The sequence below is a fragment of the Schizosaccharomyces pombe genome (genome assembly GCF_000002945.2).
Source record: "Schizosaccharomyces pombe strain 972h- genome assembly, chromosome: III".
NCBI lineage: Eukaryota > Fungi > Ascomycota > Schizosaccharomycetes > Schizosaccharomycetales > Schizosaccharomycetaceae > Schizosaccharomyces > Schizosaccharomyces pombe.
Window position 1 is genome coordinate 1,410,517 of NC_003421.2, and position 15,494 is coordinate 1,426,010.

Genomic DNA, 15,494 nt, shown 5'->3' on the forward strand with positions numbered 1-15,494 from the left:
CTAAGAAAAAAAAAAAAAATCAAACAGTTACATAAGAACCTAGCTATTTTTTTCCAAACTCCTTCCTATTTATTGTATTCTTTTCAAACATATAAAGAGACGTACAGCAATCACTATCCATAAATAACGATAAAAGCAGCATTATGGGTAAATGAATTTGTGAAATTCACCAACTTGCCAAAAATTGCTTACATATTCTCGTTAACTGGCTTTACCGGTTCCGGGTACAATTCATTAACCAATCGGTTGGACGTAATGACTAAATAGCCCATAAGAAATATAGACAGAAAAAAAGGGAAAATAAACGTGAAAATTACCAAATCTAAGCATTCTCAATTTATGAAATGCTTGGTCTTTTAGTTGGAATTGTGCTGTACTGGTGCGACCGAGCTTCGAAATCGGCGAAGGAAAAAACTCAAAAGAAGCAAACGTCTACCGTTTCACGAAAGAAGAGTAAAAAAACTGCATCGAAAAAAAATTCTGGAAATTCAAAAGCATTAATTGTAAAAAAAAATTAAGTACTATTCTTTTGCATGTACTGCTCGATTCAATGTTTAATGACACTCCTTTCATCAATCTGTTCATCTCCACTCTACAATCTATTTATTCATTTGATACATACTCTCATATAGGATTTTGAAAAATATACTCATTACTATACAATATTATAATTAAGGGAGAATAAAAAAGAAATAAAAAAAACCAAAGGAGCCAGTTCAAGTAGGAATTACTTGTGCAAAAGCCCTTCAAGTACTAGTAAAAGTAACTAGTAGAGAATGACTTGGCTGCATCTAAAACATCCTTAAAGTTCAGGCATAACGAAAACAATAACAGCAAAGAAAAAGAAAGACGCAAAAAGTTCAAAAGGAAAAAGAACCAAACATGGTTTAGAAGCGAGAAACAACCAAAAAAAGTATTGCGGGGTTGTAAAAAAAGAAAGGTCCTTTACAACTTTTCAATGTCTTTCCCTTCATCCTCTTTCAAAATGTTTTACTTGACGACTGACTTTACAGCTCCTGACTAGGCTTTCCAGTGCGACCAGAAGTTTTGGGCAAAAGATGGGCGTTGATGTTGGGAACAACACCACCTTGAGCAATGGTAACGTGACCAAGAAGTTTGTTCAACTCTTCATCGTTACGGATGGCGAGTTGAAGATGACGGGGAATGATACGAGTCTTCTTGTTGTCACGAGCAGCGTTTCCAGCCAATTCGAGAATTTCAGCAGCCAAATATTCCAAAACGGCGGCCAAGTAAACGGGAGCACCAGCACCAACACGTTGAGCATAGTTACCCTTACGTAACAAACGATGGACACGACCAACGGGGAAAGCCAAACCGGCCTTGGCAGAACGGGATTGAGCAGATTTGGCAACAGCAGCCTTACCACCAGATTTACCTCCAGACATGACGAAAAATACTGAAACTAAATAAAAAAAATAAAAGTTTGAGTTAAAAAAAAAAGATTTTTCCTTCTTTAATGAAAAAAGATAACAGTCAACGATGAAGCAGCGAATGGATCAAATTTGGTGAAATTAACAGAATTTTCTCGCAATTTCAGCCTTTACGGACAATCAATCTCCTTATCAACTAAGGATCAATTGTTTATATCAATTTCAATACGTGTATGGATCAAAAGGTATCCTAAACAACGAAAAGTCGCGATATAGGGAAAAGGAGACATAGGAGCGCGCACCCTTCATATATATACTAATTCTAATCTTCCGTATAAGCACGTCTAACGCGTTCTTGTAGATGACGTTTCCGCGTCGCATGGCTAAACACCAGGGTTAGGGTTGTGATGCCCAAGTTGTATATAACCATCGCGTCGCCTGCAGGCATGTTAGTTAATACCAACAACTTGATATTGCACGAAAGTTTAGGATTATCAAATTCCTACAATTGCAATTACTTAGTTCAGTCCATCAATTTTGAGATTCTCTCGACAACCAATTTTTAAATCGTAAAAAATGTCTGCTGCTGAAAAGAAACCCGCTTCCAAGGCTCCCGCCGGTAAGGCTCCTAGGGATACCATGAAGTCTGCTGATAAGAAGCGTGGTAAAAACAGAAAGGAAACTTATTCATCCTATATTTACAAGGTGTTGAAGCAAGTTCACCCTGATACTGGTATTTCCAACCAAGCCATGCGTATCTTGAACTCTTTCGTCAACGATATTTTTGAGCGTATTGCCACTGAGGCTTCCAAGCTTGCTGCTTACAACAAGAAGTCCACTATTTCTTCCCGTGAAATCCAGACTGCTGTTCGTTTGATTCTTCCCGGTGAGTTAGCCAAGCACGCCGTTACCGAAGGTACCAAATCCGTCACCAAGTATTCTTCTTCTGCTCAGTAAGCGAATCGCACGATTGTGCAATCGTCTTTTAGTCAGCTGATGAGTTTCCACAGCCTTCCATTTCGACAATGACAACCTCACGAAACAAAAGGGGGTAGGTTATTTGCTCTTTTGGAAATATATATTTTCCTCCTCCCTTTTTTAACGTTTTCGTTCCCTCCTCTTTTCCATTTCCGCCTTTTGTATCGCATTCCTATTTTATTCCCCGTACAATGACGACAACAACAACACAGGTGCAGCACATCACGCGATAGTTTTTTTTACATTACACATGGTTCTTCATTTCTATGACCGGTTCGTGGAGTTGAAAGGTGTTTTGTTTTGCACAAGTCGTACTGGATCAAATTGGGTTTTGTGTTCGATTCGACGGGGACGAGATGCTTTTTCTTCCCTTGGTTAATCTTCTTCCCTTGTGCATTTTATAGCTATCACCACTGGTTGGAGAGTTGAGTTTCTTTTTTTTCGACTGTTTGTTCCTTTCCGCCATGTATGGAAATAATTTGTGTCATTGGCACTCATACAGACACTTCTCACACTCCATTTCCCGTTCCACTCCTGGGCATCTTGGTTTATTAATGGATTTATTATTATTATTATTGTTTATGTTGGTGATTTAGATTGATGGTGAATGGAATATTATTATTCACATTCAAAATATCCCAAAGAATCCAGTGTGCGAAGTTGATGTGGTTTGGTATGTTTGCTATGCAAATGATTTTATATATGTTTGGAAAGATTGTAAAGTAATTCTACTATTAATAATAATATAATATTATGAAAAGATCATTTCAATAAACTGAAACTTGAGTCGTGTTTTCGTAGCTGTTTCCGTAGTCGGACTTATGGAGCTGGCTTCTGCCTTTCTTTGGATTTGTTGTAGCAAGTCGAGTATGGTAGGTGGAAGGCATTTATTTAAGAAATGCGAAATACTAGGAATGTCGTGGAAAAAGGCATATGGTGAGTGTAAAGCAAACTGAGCGAGCATACAAGACGTTGTGGCTATCATCCAATCTGCCGCTTCATTAGGAGGCATGGAGTCTTTTAATTCTAAGTATATGGTTTCTAGAGTGGAAAACAATTGGAAGGTCGGTGGTTGAATGCTCAACTTGGATATGGAAGAGGGTGTGGTATTGGAAAAACTGGTATCCCGTATGGCCAACAATTTATAAAGATCTTGCAAGTTTCGAAGAGATTTTGAAATTCTCGGATCGAGGGAGGGAGAAACCTCGTTAAGAGGAAATGTCTGTAAGAGAAACTTTTGGTAAGGTACCAAACGTGAACGCAAGTTTAACAGTCGAGTTACGAAGTGTAAAACATCAGAGCGGGTAATGGAGGTAGAGAAAACAGGTAGAGAGGTTGTCATTTTAGAAGCAAGCTTTTTCATATCATGCTGGTTACGGTGCTGCACGAAATCAATTAGGGTAGAAGAAGCAAGAGACCATACATCGGACTCCCAGTTCGCCATCGAAACGCTCATACTGGGGAACCTTGCATTCGCATACAAAACCTTATAAAACGCATGATGAATCTCTCGAACAATCTCTTCACGATGAGGTGGTATGTACAGCTTATTCAATTCTCGTAATACATCCACAACCATTAATTCCGGTTCCAATACCTGGTTTTCATTGGCATCTACAATGAACATCTCTTCTATATTAGCTGATTTGGATTGAGGCGCATGTTGGAGCATCCATGTATCAACAATACAACGGGTAGCGGCCATAGAAAATACTGTTCTTATGCGTTTGGGAAGCAAATCAGCAACTCTTTGGAAGTAATGTAATTGAATAAGAACAAAGGCTCCATCCATTTCTAAACGCTCACCACGTTCACCCACAAAAGAATAAACCATTTCCAAACACTGAGAATTCAACTTCTCAACCACTACACCCATTTGCTTCGGGTCACGCCCATAATGCTTGGCGGCTTCTGGATAGCTAGCTTGTTGAATGCCACTAATGAATTCTTTGGCATACAGTTCAACTTCCTTGATTTCACGAACAATTTTTAAAACACATGCATTCGCCCATTCGATAAGCTGCATTCCTGCAAAAACTTCAGGTCGTCCCCTAAGTGTATAATCCAAATTGCATCCACGAGCCACAGCACGCCAAACCAGCATGGGCGATGCACGCGTGCACGATAATTTAGAAAAGTCTTCTTGTCTAGACTTAATTATTTTTTCAAAATAGGAAAATCTTTCCTTCATAAGATTGTACAAATATTTTTGTTGACTGACTGTAGCATATAGTACAGGGTCCCGTCCGCTAATGGGATTGGGTTTTAATTTAAGCAAATCGCATAATGTACGGACAACAAAAGCAAAATCTCCTTGACTTTGTAAAATTTGATTCCAGATAGAGGCGCAAATGCCATCTATAGTGGCTTGAATAATTTCCCAAGCATGATCAACTAAATACACGAGCTTTGGATTGACCTTTGCTAAACGTTCGCGATCTTTTTCATATAATTTTTTAGCATTTTCAATCTCCTGCATTAATAAACTATATTTTTCTTGTTTGTGATATAAGCGAAATTTCTCAGGGTATGTGAATAGAGCCTCACACTCCCGCATGACCAATAGTTCACCGTAAGAAATATCGACCTCATTAGTTGATTCTGTGTTGAAAAGCTGAAGTTGCTGAAGTGCGCCTGAGATTGATTCTTCGCACATATCCATTGTCTTAGCGGGTCCAGCATGACTCAAGGTGCTGATAATTTGAGCATAAACATTATCTATAGTTTCCTTCGCGGCAATAAATTTATTAAAGTTTGTTTCCATCAACGATAATAACTGATGAGTTCCATCGGTGGTTAACCACGAAGATGATCGATGAACTCCCGTACTCGTCTGTTGCATAGAGTTATCAGGAGCATCGCGATATGTCCCAGCGATTTTACGTGTAGCCATCGGGTTTCTCATACCTCCAATAGCTATTTGAGATGACATAGATGGTTGGACGCTCGTTTGACTACGTTTCATTGCAAATGATGGTGTTACTGGTCCAGCTGCACTAGCATCTTTGGTAGTTTCGGATGTAGCGCTAAAATCGTTAGAGAAAAATAAATTCACCAGTTTCTTTGTAATTATTTCTAAACAAAATACTTACCCACCCGTACGAAGTATGTCTTCTGAACGATTACGTTCATGATGAACACCGGTAGTAGGACTTTGTACATCTACTGAGGCATTGGCAATCGCAAAGTCCGGCTTCTCAGTCCAGTAGTCTTGACTTAAACTTGTCAAACCATAATGAGCAAGGATCTCTTCGTCTGCACTCATTTTCTGAAAAGAGACCCTTCACCTGTTGTATTATGGTAGTTGGCAGAGAACGCAATGCCACAGTAATTGGAATTCATCAAAGCGATCGATTTTTTAATCCCTTTGGTCCATAGATCATTCTTTTATACTTTTAAAATTTCCAATTAAGCTTAAATTGCATGTTCCTAAATTGAATCAAGTAGAACAAGTATTTTTCGAATTTGTAAATATGTACGCATTTAAGAGATTCACTAAGTTTGCAAATCCAAAAAAAATTCTTAACCGATTACTGAAGCATATGTATTTGATAAATTTGTGGAATCTGTTAGTTCTGTAATACTTCTGAGTTGAGCTTTTCATAAACAAATATAGTACAAAAATTAACTATAAACCTTTTGTTACCAACCTGATTGTTATAAATTATTTAAATCCTCATTTATTAATTAAACCTCCAGGGAGGAAACCTCCCAAATGGAATTTCTGTAAATAAAATATATTAACCATGTGATTCTCAACATTAACGGGTCGATGAGTTCATTTGAGCTTTATAGAAACTTGAAATAAGTTAATCGCTATTTAATAGCTTAATAAATATGTGCAATTTTCTTTTGAAGGATTTTGTATTCATTATAAAATAAATAATTTAACTCAGTTTCAAGTTGTTATAATGAGACGTGAGAGATTTATATATACTATCAAAATTTTTTTATTAAATTTTGAATTATTTTAAATAATTTAAAGCGATATAATTTTCAATGATATACGGTACAAACGAAATCTAAAAACTAAAATATTCAATTTGTAGACAACATGCCCGAAATTTCACATTGTAGTTTCACAGTTAGGATAATTAAGTTTGGTAAAAATATTTTTTAAGCGCTATTTTTTAAATAAAAATATTTATCAAATTCAATATATTTAGTGCATATTCGTCGCTTTATTTACATGTGGATAGCATAATTAAATAATGATGAGCAGTTGGTTCAATGTAGGGATTTTGTGTTTATTAAGATTTAAAAACGTTCAAGATAATAAAATTATATTCGAAGCTATTTTTGAAGTATTTTTGCACTTCCTCAAAATTCCCGTGTATATGACCCATCTCGGATTTCCAATCACACCTACCGTTTGCCTCATCGAAATGTTGGGCCTTTTGCTATTATTACTTATACCAGCACTTTTCACCTTAATTTGGATATATAAATACATTGAACCACATTCTTTAATTTCAATTCCTGGAATTTTCGTATTTTTAGGCTTATATGTACCATTCGTTGTAACGTTGTTAATTCCTATCGACGTAACTTGGGTAGGTAGCTAAATATCATACAAATACAGAATTGGAAGTCATCTAATTGTTCAAGTACTATATAGGGCCTCTAAAAGCCTTCTTGAACTTGTTGCGAGATTGATTACACTTTATCGAAATTACTTCAAGCTTTATGAATACAATTATTACTCTTCTACTGATTTCATGGTTTAAATTTTACTAACTTATTTGTAGGATGTTTCACTCTCAATATGGCGATTCCTATATTGGTTAACATTCGTGCTCAGTTGGATCATCTTACCTTTTGTCCAAGGTTATATGGAAAGTAAATTTTCAACGCCGAGAAGTCGTCTTAGTGATTCTTTTTACAAAAACCTTAGATATTATTTACTTTTGACATTTTTGACATGTGTCGTAATTGCGTACTTGCGATTCGCCTTGCGAACTATGTCTTTCTCCAACTTTAAAGAATTGGTGATTTCCCTTACATACTTTTGGGGACTCTTATTTGTCATATTTCTTCTGGGAAATGGTTTTGTGTATGTCCCGGTTAGTATGTGGAAAAAGGCATTTATTACAAAACGTGCCGCGCTTCTTGAGCGCCAGGCTGTCGGAGTATACAGCAAACTTCAAGCTCGGCTCGAGAGCTACTCTTTACCATCTTCATCCATTAGCTTAAATAACGGCCGGAATCAATCTAGCAGCGATTTTTTTACTTCATCTCTTACTGATCACGCATTCAATCCTCACAGTTCTCCAAATGGAATGTCTAACGTGATCGCTTTACAAACTACTTGGAATCAAATGGTAAAAGAATATAATCGTATTATGCTGATCAAAACTGCTAAAGCATCTGGCTCTTATCGTCTATACTTACCAGACTCATATATTCCAATACACCCTGTCGTTGCATATGCATTTTACGTTTGGATTCTTCCAGCTTTTAGAATTTTGTTCTCAATATTTATGGCTTCAATGAGTGTAATCATTGTGGTATCAGAAGTGTTTTTGCACACTCAATATTCCTTGGTTGGTATTATCTTACAAAAGTTTACCAATTCGTCTGCCACTTCTATTTTTGTATCGTTTTTATTTGTTTATTACATGCGATACTGCACGTACAAATCCTTGATGCGAACTCAATTTGCGCCACATTACTATTATGCATTAGTTCCTTTCCGAGCTACAAATACGGCCTCCTTGATATACTTCGCATCTCAACTTTGTCGCTTAACGCTTCCTCTTTGTTATAACTTTGTTTCTCTACAACCTTATCCCACCCAATTCCATCAATTCTATGGTGAGAGTATTGACCTCTTACCACTTGGAAATCTTATTAGCAAACGTTATCCAACCTTTATACTACTGCCGATTATTTTTTCTATGATTTCTTTAAAATATAGGTTGCGACAATTCATTTATTCCATTACGCTGCGCAAATCATCCAGTGCCAGCTCTTCCGATGACTTTGATGATTCATCACTGAATTCAGAAAACGATGATGATCTGTTTAATGAAACCTCGGCTGCCTATTTAGCTGAAGGCAGAGCCCTTCTTTTGGGTACAAATAATGCCCATGTTTAATTTACCGTTATGAGCCCTATGTATTTTAATAATTTAGTCTATTCTTCACATTTTTAACAGCAATTGTTATTTCTCAACTATTTTCTTATACAAGTCTATCATTTACATAACGTTAAAAAATTCTTTTTAGTAAATTCTTCAAAGGATTCTCATAAATAATAATTTCATACAGCTATCAAATACCAGTTAAAATTAATTGAATAAAGGAGGCGCCTTGAGCGGAACTAGAAAATCAAATGATCCTTTTATTACATGAAAAGTCTACATAATTACGGGTACTTCGTATTCGAAGCATCTGTGAGAATAATTCAAAGACTGATTTATTTTTTTTCGTATGCATCATAATCATCTAATAGATTCATAGCTTTTTAAAAAAATTGGTAAAGTAGAAGAGGTACAGAAAAGCGAGTGACTTGAAAAAACATATACAGATACAGTGAATCAAAAATGCCTAAACATTTCACGAATGAAGTCTACCACCAGTCACCAACGGCTTGCATGGCAGTAGCAACCTTCAAGAAACCAGCAATGTTGGCACCATCGACAAGACTGGGAATGTTGTTAGAGCCAGAGTCACAATACTTGGAGGCGACATCGGTGGATTGTTCAAAGATGTTTTGCATAATTCCAGCCAATTTAGCGTCAACCTCGGCATGAGTCCAGGTAGAGAATTGAGCATTTTGAGCCATTTCCAAGCCAGAAACGGCGACACCACCAGCATTGGCAGCCTTACCAGGAGCAAGCCAGCAACCCTCACCAGAAGCACGAGACTTCTCAAAGACTTCAACGGCCTCAGCAGAAGAACCCATGTTGGAGCCCTCAGCAACGTAGCGACATCCTTGTTTGATAAGAGCGGCGGCTTCCTCACCGCTAACTTCGTTTTGAGTTGCACAAGGCAAAGCAATGTCAATTTCACCAACATTAGTCCAGGGACGAGCACCGGCGATGTAGTGATGCTTCTTGCAAAGAGAAGCAGAGTCGGCAATGCTGGCACGCTTCTCCTTTAGAGCCATAATTTCATGGATCTCTTCAGGGACAAGGCCTTCAGCGGTCTTTGCAATTAGGACACCTTTAGAGTCACTGATACTCTTAACAATAGCGCCTTCTTGAATGCACTTCAAGGCAGCATATTGAGCAACGTTGCCGCTACCGGAGATGGCAACACGCTTGCCCTTCAAGGTCTCGGCACCCTTGGTGCGGTGTTCAATCATGTGCTTAACATAGTAAACGACACCGTAGCCAGTGGCTTCAGGACGAATGTTGCTACCGCCGGTAAGCATGTGCTTGCCGGTGACGACACCACTGTACTCATTGCGAAGACGCTTGTACTCACCAAACATGTGCATAACGACAAAACCTGTGACACCAATATCACCAGCCGGTACATCAGTTTGAGGACCGATATAGCGGAAAAGCTGACGCATGAAAGCTTGCGAGAAGCGACGAATCTCGTTGTCGGATTTGCCCTTGGGGTCGAAGTCAGAACCACCTTTGCCACCACCCATGGGAAGGCCCGTCAAGGCATTCTTGAAAATTTGTTCAAAGCCCAAGAACTTGAGGATGCTCAAGTTGACGGAAGGATGGAAACGCAATCCACCCTTGTAGGGGCCCAAAGCCGAGTTGAATTGGACACGGTAGCCGGTGTTAACACGGCAGTTACCTTTATCGTCCTCCCATGTGACGCGGAATTCTAAGACACGTTCGGGAATGGAAATGATTGGAAGCACACGCTTCAACTCGGGATGAACTTCAAAGAGCTTGGAGCTCTCGATGGAGCCCACAATCTCCTTGTAGGCTTGTTGAAATTCAGGTTCGTATGGGGTACTCATGGTGGGCCAAAAAAGTAAACAAAATCGAAGGTAGTGATATAGAGTGTATATCTATATAATAATGATAAGTTTAGAGAATTCGAGATATCAAAAAAAGGCGACCTCGAAAACTTTTAACAATACAAATACAGGCTGTACAATCCAAAGTTCTATACAAATCCGTATTCGACGCCTTCAACGCAAAGACTTTCAAAATTTAACTACAATCCAACAAAACTCTTACAACGTGAGTATGTAAGAGATATCGATCCGGGTTCAAAACGCTTACCAGATGTACCAGTGCAGTGTAGCAGGAGGATTCAGGGACGTGCTGGCCATGTCTGCTATATTTATACACTTAACAAGCAATAATCAACAGTCACACCAGATACCTTGTTTTTTGGGAGACCATACGTTTGCTAATGGCTGACGACTTGCAATAAACCTGATGGAAGAGCGATGGCGGAGATAACAGACGAATAGGATGTAAGTATGATGTCAAAATCTCCAATCACAATGCTCCTATATATCTCTTTTCTCTATAATTGGATAGTGGAAAAGAAGATTACTTAAGCGGAAAATTTCCGATCTGATAAGCCAACCCCCTCACAGAATTCCTTCGTCTCCTGCTCAACCAAATAAAGATAAGATAAGCATTGCTTAATGATTGGTCCGTGCAACGGCTATCACCCACCCTACTGAAAATGTGGGGAAAACGCAGCTCCTCCGGGAAAATCCATGGAATTATAGAAGATCCTTAGTGGGATGGGGTGCTTGGGGGGGGGGGAAAGATGTTTTTAGATGAAAAAAAAATGTTTTAGAGAGGTTAATGTTGTAATATAGAAGATTTTCGCTTTCTGTTGATTAACAGTTTCTATAATTTTTTTAAGAAAAAAAATCTGGAAAAGTCCAAGTCCTTTGTTAATCTAATCTCGTTCCAATCTCTCACATCCATTTAAAGGGTCTATTCTTTACTCCTTTCAGTTGCTGCCCCCTTACTGATAACAAGGATAACTAAGGATAGTACCAAAAGAAAAAAACGCTAAATACTGAAATAGGTCGAATCACACTGAAACGGGTAGGTTCTTCCAGGCAGACCAAATCGCAAATACATATCCGAAAATTCGAGTAAACGGCCTTGCCTCGGTTTTACAGTATGGACTAAACATTCGCTCATCCAAACGTATTGCGCCTTAGCAGCCATAGTCATGACTAGCTTTCAATAGAAAAAAGACAAACGAAACAGAGTCATGAAATTCGTAGCGTAGATGTAAGTTAGAAAAATTTCAAATTTCTTTATTTTTTGGTCTTCTGATAACCCACTATCCCACTATCGTTTGTCCATTTATTCCTTGCCCGATCATGTGGCTGTTTGCTTTGAATCTAAAATTGGATAGAAAATAGTTCATTCGAAAGATTAGCGAAACTACGAAACAAGGTGCGATCGTCGTTGTGCTCGGTAGCAAGATGAGTTTGTTTTTTAGTATAATTTAGGTAGCTGCCAGCCTCGTTTCGTCAACTTAGCTAAATTCGTTGAGTCTGACTCATTGAATGTAGGTAAAATGGCTCATCTAAATCGAAACAAGTTGAATCGAGTACAGCCTTAGTCAAATCAAATAATGCCAAGATGAAAAAAGTCGAGCCTTTGCCAATATAATTTTATGCGATGTAATGGAATTCTTTGCCTGATTTTTAGGCTCTTTGTATTTTCTTTTAAAACACGGAAAATTCTAAAACTGGTAACCACTTTTATTATCGTTAAATGATGGAAATCAATGGTTTTTTAGCTCCTTTTTTCGGTTGATTCAAGTGTAACAAATTGTCCAAAGAAGGGAGTGGTTCCTCTTGTGTCTCGGTTTTCCCGCTGCCTTGTTGCCCAAGCAAATCATTGAAAACAGTCTCCGACGTCTTTGCTCCGACAGGTTCCAAAACTTCATGTGTTCGGCGATATGTACGTTGAACACGTTGCTTTCCCGGAATTAACAATTCAGTAGAGAAAGTGTCAATCATTTGAGACCCTCGAACTTCTCTCTCATAATACACTGCGTCGGGATTTTGCTTGGAAAATGCGTTCCAAGTTTCTTCCACCAATGATTCATCCCCCGCATACTTTTGAGACATGTGAGTAATGGCTCGTATGATGGGTGCCGTTATCCCCATAAGCTTCAAATACACTACAATGCTCAATTTGTTAGCCACACATGCTGAAGTTACTTTTAGCATTGCCCTTTGCAAACGATGCTCACTAGAATATGTTCGAGCAACATTGAAAAGATGCCAACGTTGGCACAACGTCTCCAATCGTGGAAGCAAATCTTGGCGAATCCTAGATGTCATAAAATCATCTGCAAGGGCGCAAACTTGATATATAGTTTCTAATGCGCATTCTACTAGCAGTTCGTTATCCGTGTCAAGCTGAATAACGACCAATGGCCAAAATGTATTAATAGCAGGATAAAATGTGTTTGGCTCCTTAGCCAAAACATTGCTTCCATAGCTCAACAATTTTAACATTTCCACTCGTATCGTAATTTGTTCATGTGATAAGAATAACTGCGCCTTTTCCGTGATTTTCCTTACCATATCGACGACATCATCTTTTTGCTTTTCTCCTTGTTCGTCCATAACATTACTATTTATGTTTTCATGATCAACTGTGGTCTCACCCATATTTTCATTTTCTTTGCCCTTCTTTTCTTTTTCCTTCATTGCATGTTCGCGAAACTGTTCATGTCCACTTTTCGTTTCTTGTTGTTCATCGTGTATCATATCCTCTAGTTCATGATCATCTTTTGGAAGAGGATAATTAGGGTTCTCTAATAGTAGTTGAACGAATTCGCGAATCTTTTTACATGGCTTATTTTTATCCTCGTTCATTGCGTCCTCCTCCACCCCGACGATGAGCTTTTTCTCCTCGCCATTTATACTTTCTTGCTTTATTATGGCATAAAGAATTCCAAGCAACCCTTCTGTAAGCCGTGCGTAACCATGGTAAGCATCCAAAATCCCAAAAATAGCATCCACTACATCTCCAATGTACCGAATGCATCCTCCATCGTCATTCTTTATTACATAAGCCATCACAATTGGAAGTTGAGGTGATACGTCTAATGTGTTCAATTTGAGGGCAACTGAGTTGACCACATAGTCAATATTTTCTCTAAGTAACTCTGCTGGCGTCGAGTAGTTGCAATTTGTCGCAATTGCTTGAATACATGCCTCTGCAAACGAAGATACATAAGGAGAAGCAAACGCCAAATGTTCAAGGAGAGGATAAAAATATGCCATTAATTTTGATCGAAACTTTACTCCTTGTAAAGAAGAAATCCAGCTAATGCTGTCAATAGCAATGCAAGAACGAACACACAAAAGATTATACTTTTCCTTTTTCTGCTTATCCTCCAACGATGCTTTCGTAAAGACATTTAATTGCGATAATTGTTGCAATACTTCGAATGAATATTGCTCTAATGAATCAATATACATTTCCAAACTGTCCACCGTTTCTACGTCACTTTTCAAAAGTACCATAAATGCCCAAAATGCACGAACCGAGTTTTCATTTGTTGCTGAGGTAGCCTTAGAAAGTAAGGACTGCATAACATATTTAACATTAGGTGCCTTTGCGAAGCTTGTAACAATCTCTTGTGTTGTTCTTTCCATCTCATTTCCACCAAAAAATTCACCATGGATGTACTCATTCGAAGTACTGGATGTTAAAAGCTTCTGCGAATTGGAATCAATTCCCGATGACTTTGGTACAAGTTGGCTGAGTATACCATCCAGTAAAGGCTCCATGAGCTGCAAAGTCTTAGGAAGATGACTGGATATACTTAAGAGACTTTTCAATCGGTTCAACTCCTCCAATTTATTATCTTCTGAAGCAAAAGTGGAAACACTAGACCATGTAGTAGACCAATCATTTAGGCATTCAGTTAATACTGATTCCATAGTAATATTGTTGAATGATTCAATGAGAGAAACGAGTTTGTTCATCCCATAGTCCCTTAATTTTGGATTTTCTTTTTTATTGATCAATTTTAGCATGCTCTCTAGTAAATGAATCCTACAATCTTTTAGTGAATCTAAACAATCTCTAAATAGGATAAAGCAAAAATCAAATAAAGCATCTTGTACATGTAAGTTTTGTGAAGAACGAAGGTGAAGAATTGCCTTGACGGCATTGCTTAATTGTTGGCAGGTAGCGCGTTTCCAAGACTTTGTACGCTTCGTTGGGCCAAAAAAATGAGAATTAGAAGAAGCATCTTTTTCATCTGGCAAATCTTTTGTGTTATCGTCACTAATAGCTTTCACCACTGTATCACCTAAAATATTCAAAGAGATACACACGTTTTTAAAATACTGACAGGTTCCATTTGGCGCCAGTCCCTTTGTCAATCCCGATACTATGCCAGGAAGAAAAGTAGTAAGAAATTCTGTTGGTAAGCGATATTGCTTTGGGCATATTAGCTTTTGGACGCAACACAATGAGGCAAACTGTAATCTCCGTGAGCTATTTTTATTTGGAATAATATCCAAAGCACTAGAAAGAGCTCTCGCAAAGAGAAGATACTGTCTTTTATCGTGAAAATTAGGCTTAAAATCTGTAATAACGTTCTCAAGCGTTTCGAAAGTAATTTCTCGAACACGAAAATCTTGTTCCACAGTTTCCGAAGGAGATTTCCATCCATCTGCTATATTAAGAAGCATCAATAATAGTTGCATCGTCAACATTTCATTATGAGCTTCCCTCCAACCATGCTTGTAAAGCAAATTCACGCACTGAATGGCATACTCCACTCCTGTACTTGGGACACGATACCAGGACTTTAGTACAGGTACAATTGGAAAAAATATGTAATCGCATAAATTTAGTGGTAAATCGGCGTCTGTATTGGTCAATGCTTTTTCCAGCCCAAAGTACGCATCCTTCAACGAGTTCTTTAACCCATTGGAGTCAACAGATGAAGTTTCAGAAGATAGAGGAAGAGAATAGAAGCTTAACTTTCGAAAAGGATCTCGAATTTGTGCGAAAATACTCTGTATATGAGACATGTAGAGAAACCATGAAGTTATAGAGATGGTAGGTCATATACAAGCAAACCATTTAAAAATGCATACTTTTGCGATTGGAAATGTATATGATATTACAGTATTCTCTAATAAATAATTCAATATTATTCAAATGATTTGAATATTTAATGTCGTGCTAAATTATA

General features: G+C 38.0%; 6 protein-coding genes and 7 long non-coding RNA genes across 13 annotated transcripts; 6 read left to right on the top strand and 7 right to left on the bottom strand.

Moving 5' to 3' along the window:
• Nucleotides 1-67: 67 nt before the first annotated feature.
• Nucleotides 68-436, bottom strand: SPOM_SPNCRNA.7357. Its single transcript, NR_196695.1, has one exon. It is a non-coding gene; the product is annotated as a non-coding RNA (long non-coding RNA).
• SPOM_SPNCRNA.1194 lies at nt 229-1,848 on the top strand. Its single transcript, NR_150052.1, has one exon. It is a non-coding gene; the product is annotated as a non-coding RNA, possible alternative UTR (long non-coding RNA).
• hta1 (histone H2A alpha) lies at nt 628-1,665 on the bottom strand. The gene has a single exon (NM_001023170.3). It carries the CDS (start codon nt 1,404-1,406, stop codon nt 1,008-1,010), a length of 399 nt encoding a protein of 132 aa, NP_588180.1. The 5' UTR covers nt 1,407-1,665; the 3' UTR covers nt 628-1,007.
• SPOM_SPNCRNA.7358 lies at nt 1,773-1,993 on the bottom strand. Its single transcript, NR_196696.1, has one exon. It is a non-coding gene; the product is annotated as a non-coding RNA (long non-coding RNA).
• htb1 (histone H2B Htb1) lies at nt 1,843-3,161 on the top strand. The gene has a single exon (NM_001023171.3). It carries the CDS (start codon nt 1,968-1,970, stop codon nt 2,346-2,348), a length of 381 nt encoding a protein of 126 aa, NP_588181.1. The 5' UTR covers nt 1,843-1,967; the 3' UTR covers nt 2,349-3,161.
• sec5 (exocyst complex subunit Sec5) lies at nt 2,904-5,678 on the bottom strand. Its single transcript, NM_001023172.3, has 2 exons — nt 5,462-5,678; nt 2,904-5,395 (listed from the first exon to the last, which is right to left on the bottom strand). The coding sequence occupies exons 1-2, from the start codon at nt 5,632-5,634 to the stop codon at nt 3,121-3,123; spliced, it is 2,448 nt and encodes an 815-aa protein (NP_588182.1). The 5' UTR covers nt 5,635-5,678; the 3' UTR covers nt 2,904-3,120.
• SPOM_SPNCRNA.7359 lies at nt 4,853-5,981 on the top strand. Its single transcript, NR_196697.1, has one exon. It is a non-coding gene; the product is annotated as a non-coding RNA (long non-coding RNA).
• A 755-nt stretch (nt 5,982-6,736) lies between these two features.
• lmb1 (plasma membrane LMBR1-like multi-pass membrane protein, human LMBRD2 ortholog, implicated in signaling) lies at nt 6,737-8,708 on the top strand. Its single transcript, NM_001023173.3, has 2 exons — nt 6,737-6,922; nt 7,118-8,708. The coding sequence occupies exons 1-2, from the start codon at nt 6,755-6,757 to the stop codon at nt 8,465-8,467; spliced, it is 1,518 nt and encodes a 505-aa protein (NP_588183.2). The 5' UTR covers nt 6,737-6,754; the 3' UTR covers nt 8,468-8,708.
• Nucleotides 8,204-8,477, bottom strand: SPOM_SPNCRNA.7360. The gene has a single exon (NR_196698.1). It is a non-coding gene; the product is annotated as a non-coding RNA (long non-coding RNA).
• On the bottom strand, nt 8,615-10,687 carry gdh1 (NADP-specific glutamate dehydrogenase Gdh1). The gene has a single exon (NM_001023174.3). It carries the CDS (start codon nt 10,294-10,296, stop codon nt 8,941-8,943), a length of 1,356 nt encoding a protein of 451 aa, NP_588184.1. The 5' UTR covers nt 10,297-10,687; the 3' UTR covers nt 8,615-8,940.
• Nucleotides 9,767-10,914, top strand: SPOM_SPNCRNA.7361. The gene has a single exon (NR_196699.1). It is a non-coding gene; the product is annotated as a non-coding RNA (long non-coding RNA).
• tti1 (TTT co-chaperone complex, armadillo-type fold subunit Tti1) lies at nt 10,630-15,351 on the bottom strand. Its single transcript, NM_001023175.3, has one exon. It carries the CDS (start codon nt 15,328-15,330, stop codon nt 12,034-12,036), a length of 3,297 nt encoding a protein of 1,098 aa, NP_588185.1. The 5' UTR covers nt 15,331-15,351; the 3' UTR covers nt 10,630-12,033.
• Nucleotides 11,076-14,439, top strand: SPOM_SPNCRNA.1195. Its single transcript, NR_150053.1, has one exon. It is a non-coding gene; the product is annotated as a non-coding RNA (long non-coding RNA).
• Nucleotides 15,352-15,494: the final 143 nt, after the last annotated feature.

Bases quoted from the DNA above. Each gene is read 5' to 3' on its own strand.
- hta1 (NM_001023170.3), bottom strand. From the start codon at position 1,406: ATGTCTGGAGGTAAATCTGGTGGTAAGGCTGCTGTTGCCAAATCTGCT.
- htb1 (NM_001023171.3), top strand. From the start codon at position 1,968: ATGTCTGCTGCTGAAAAGAAACCCGCTTCCAAGGCTCCCGCCGGTAAG.
- sec5 (NM_001023172.3), bottom strand. From the start codon at position 5,634: ATGAGTGCAGACGAAGAGATCCTTGCTCATTATGGTTTGACAAGTTTA. The intron at 5,396-5,461 runs GTAAGTATTTTG...TAACGATTTTAG, and splicing joins GACATACTTCGTACGGGTGG to CGCTACATCCGAAACTACCA.
- lmb1 (NM_001023173.3), top strand. From the start codon at position 6,755: ATGTTGGGCCTTTTGCTATTATTACTTATACCAGCACTTTTCACCTTA. The intron at 6,923-7,117 runs GTAGGTAGCTAA...ACTTATTTGTAG, and splicing joins TTCCTATCGACGTAACTTGG to GATGTTTCACTCTCAATATG.
- gdh1 (NM_001023174.3), bottom strand. From the start codon at position 10,296: ATGAGTACCCCATACGAACCTGAATTTCAACAAGCCTACAAGGAGATT.
- tti1 (NM_001023175.3), bottom strand. From the start codon at position 15,330: ATGTCTCATATACAGAGTATTTTCGCACAAATTCGAGATCCTTTTCGA.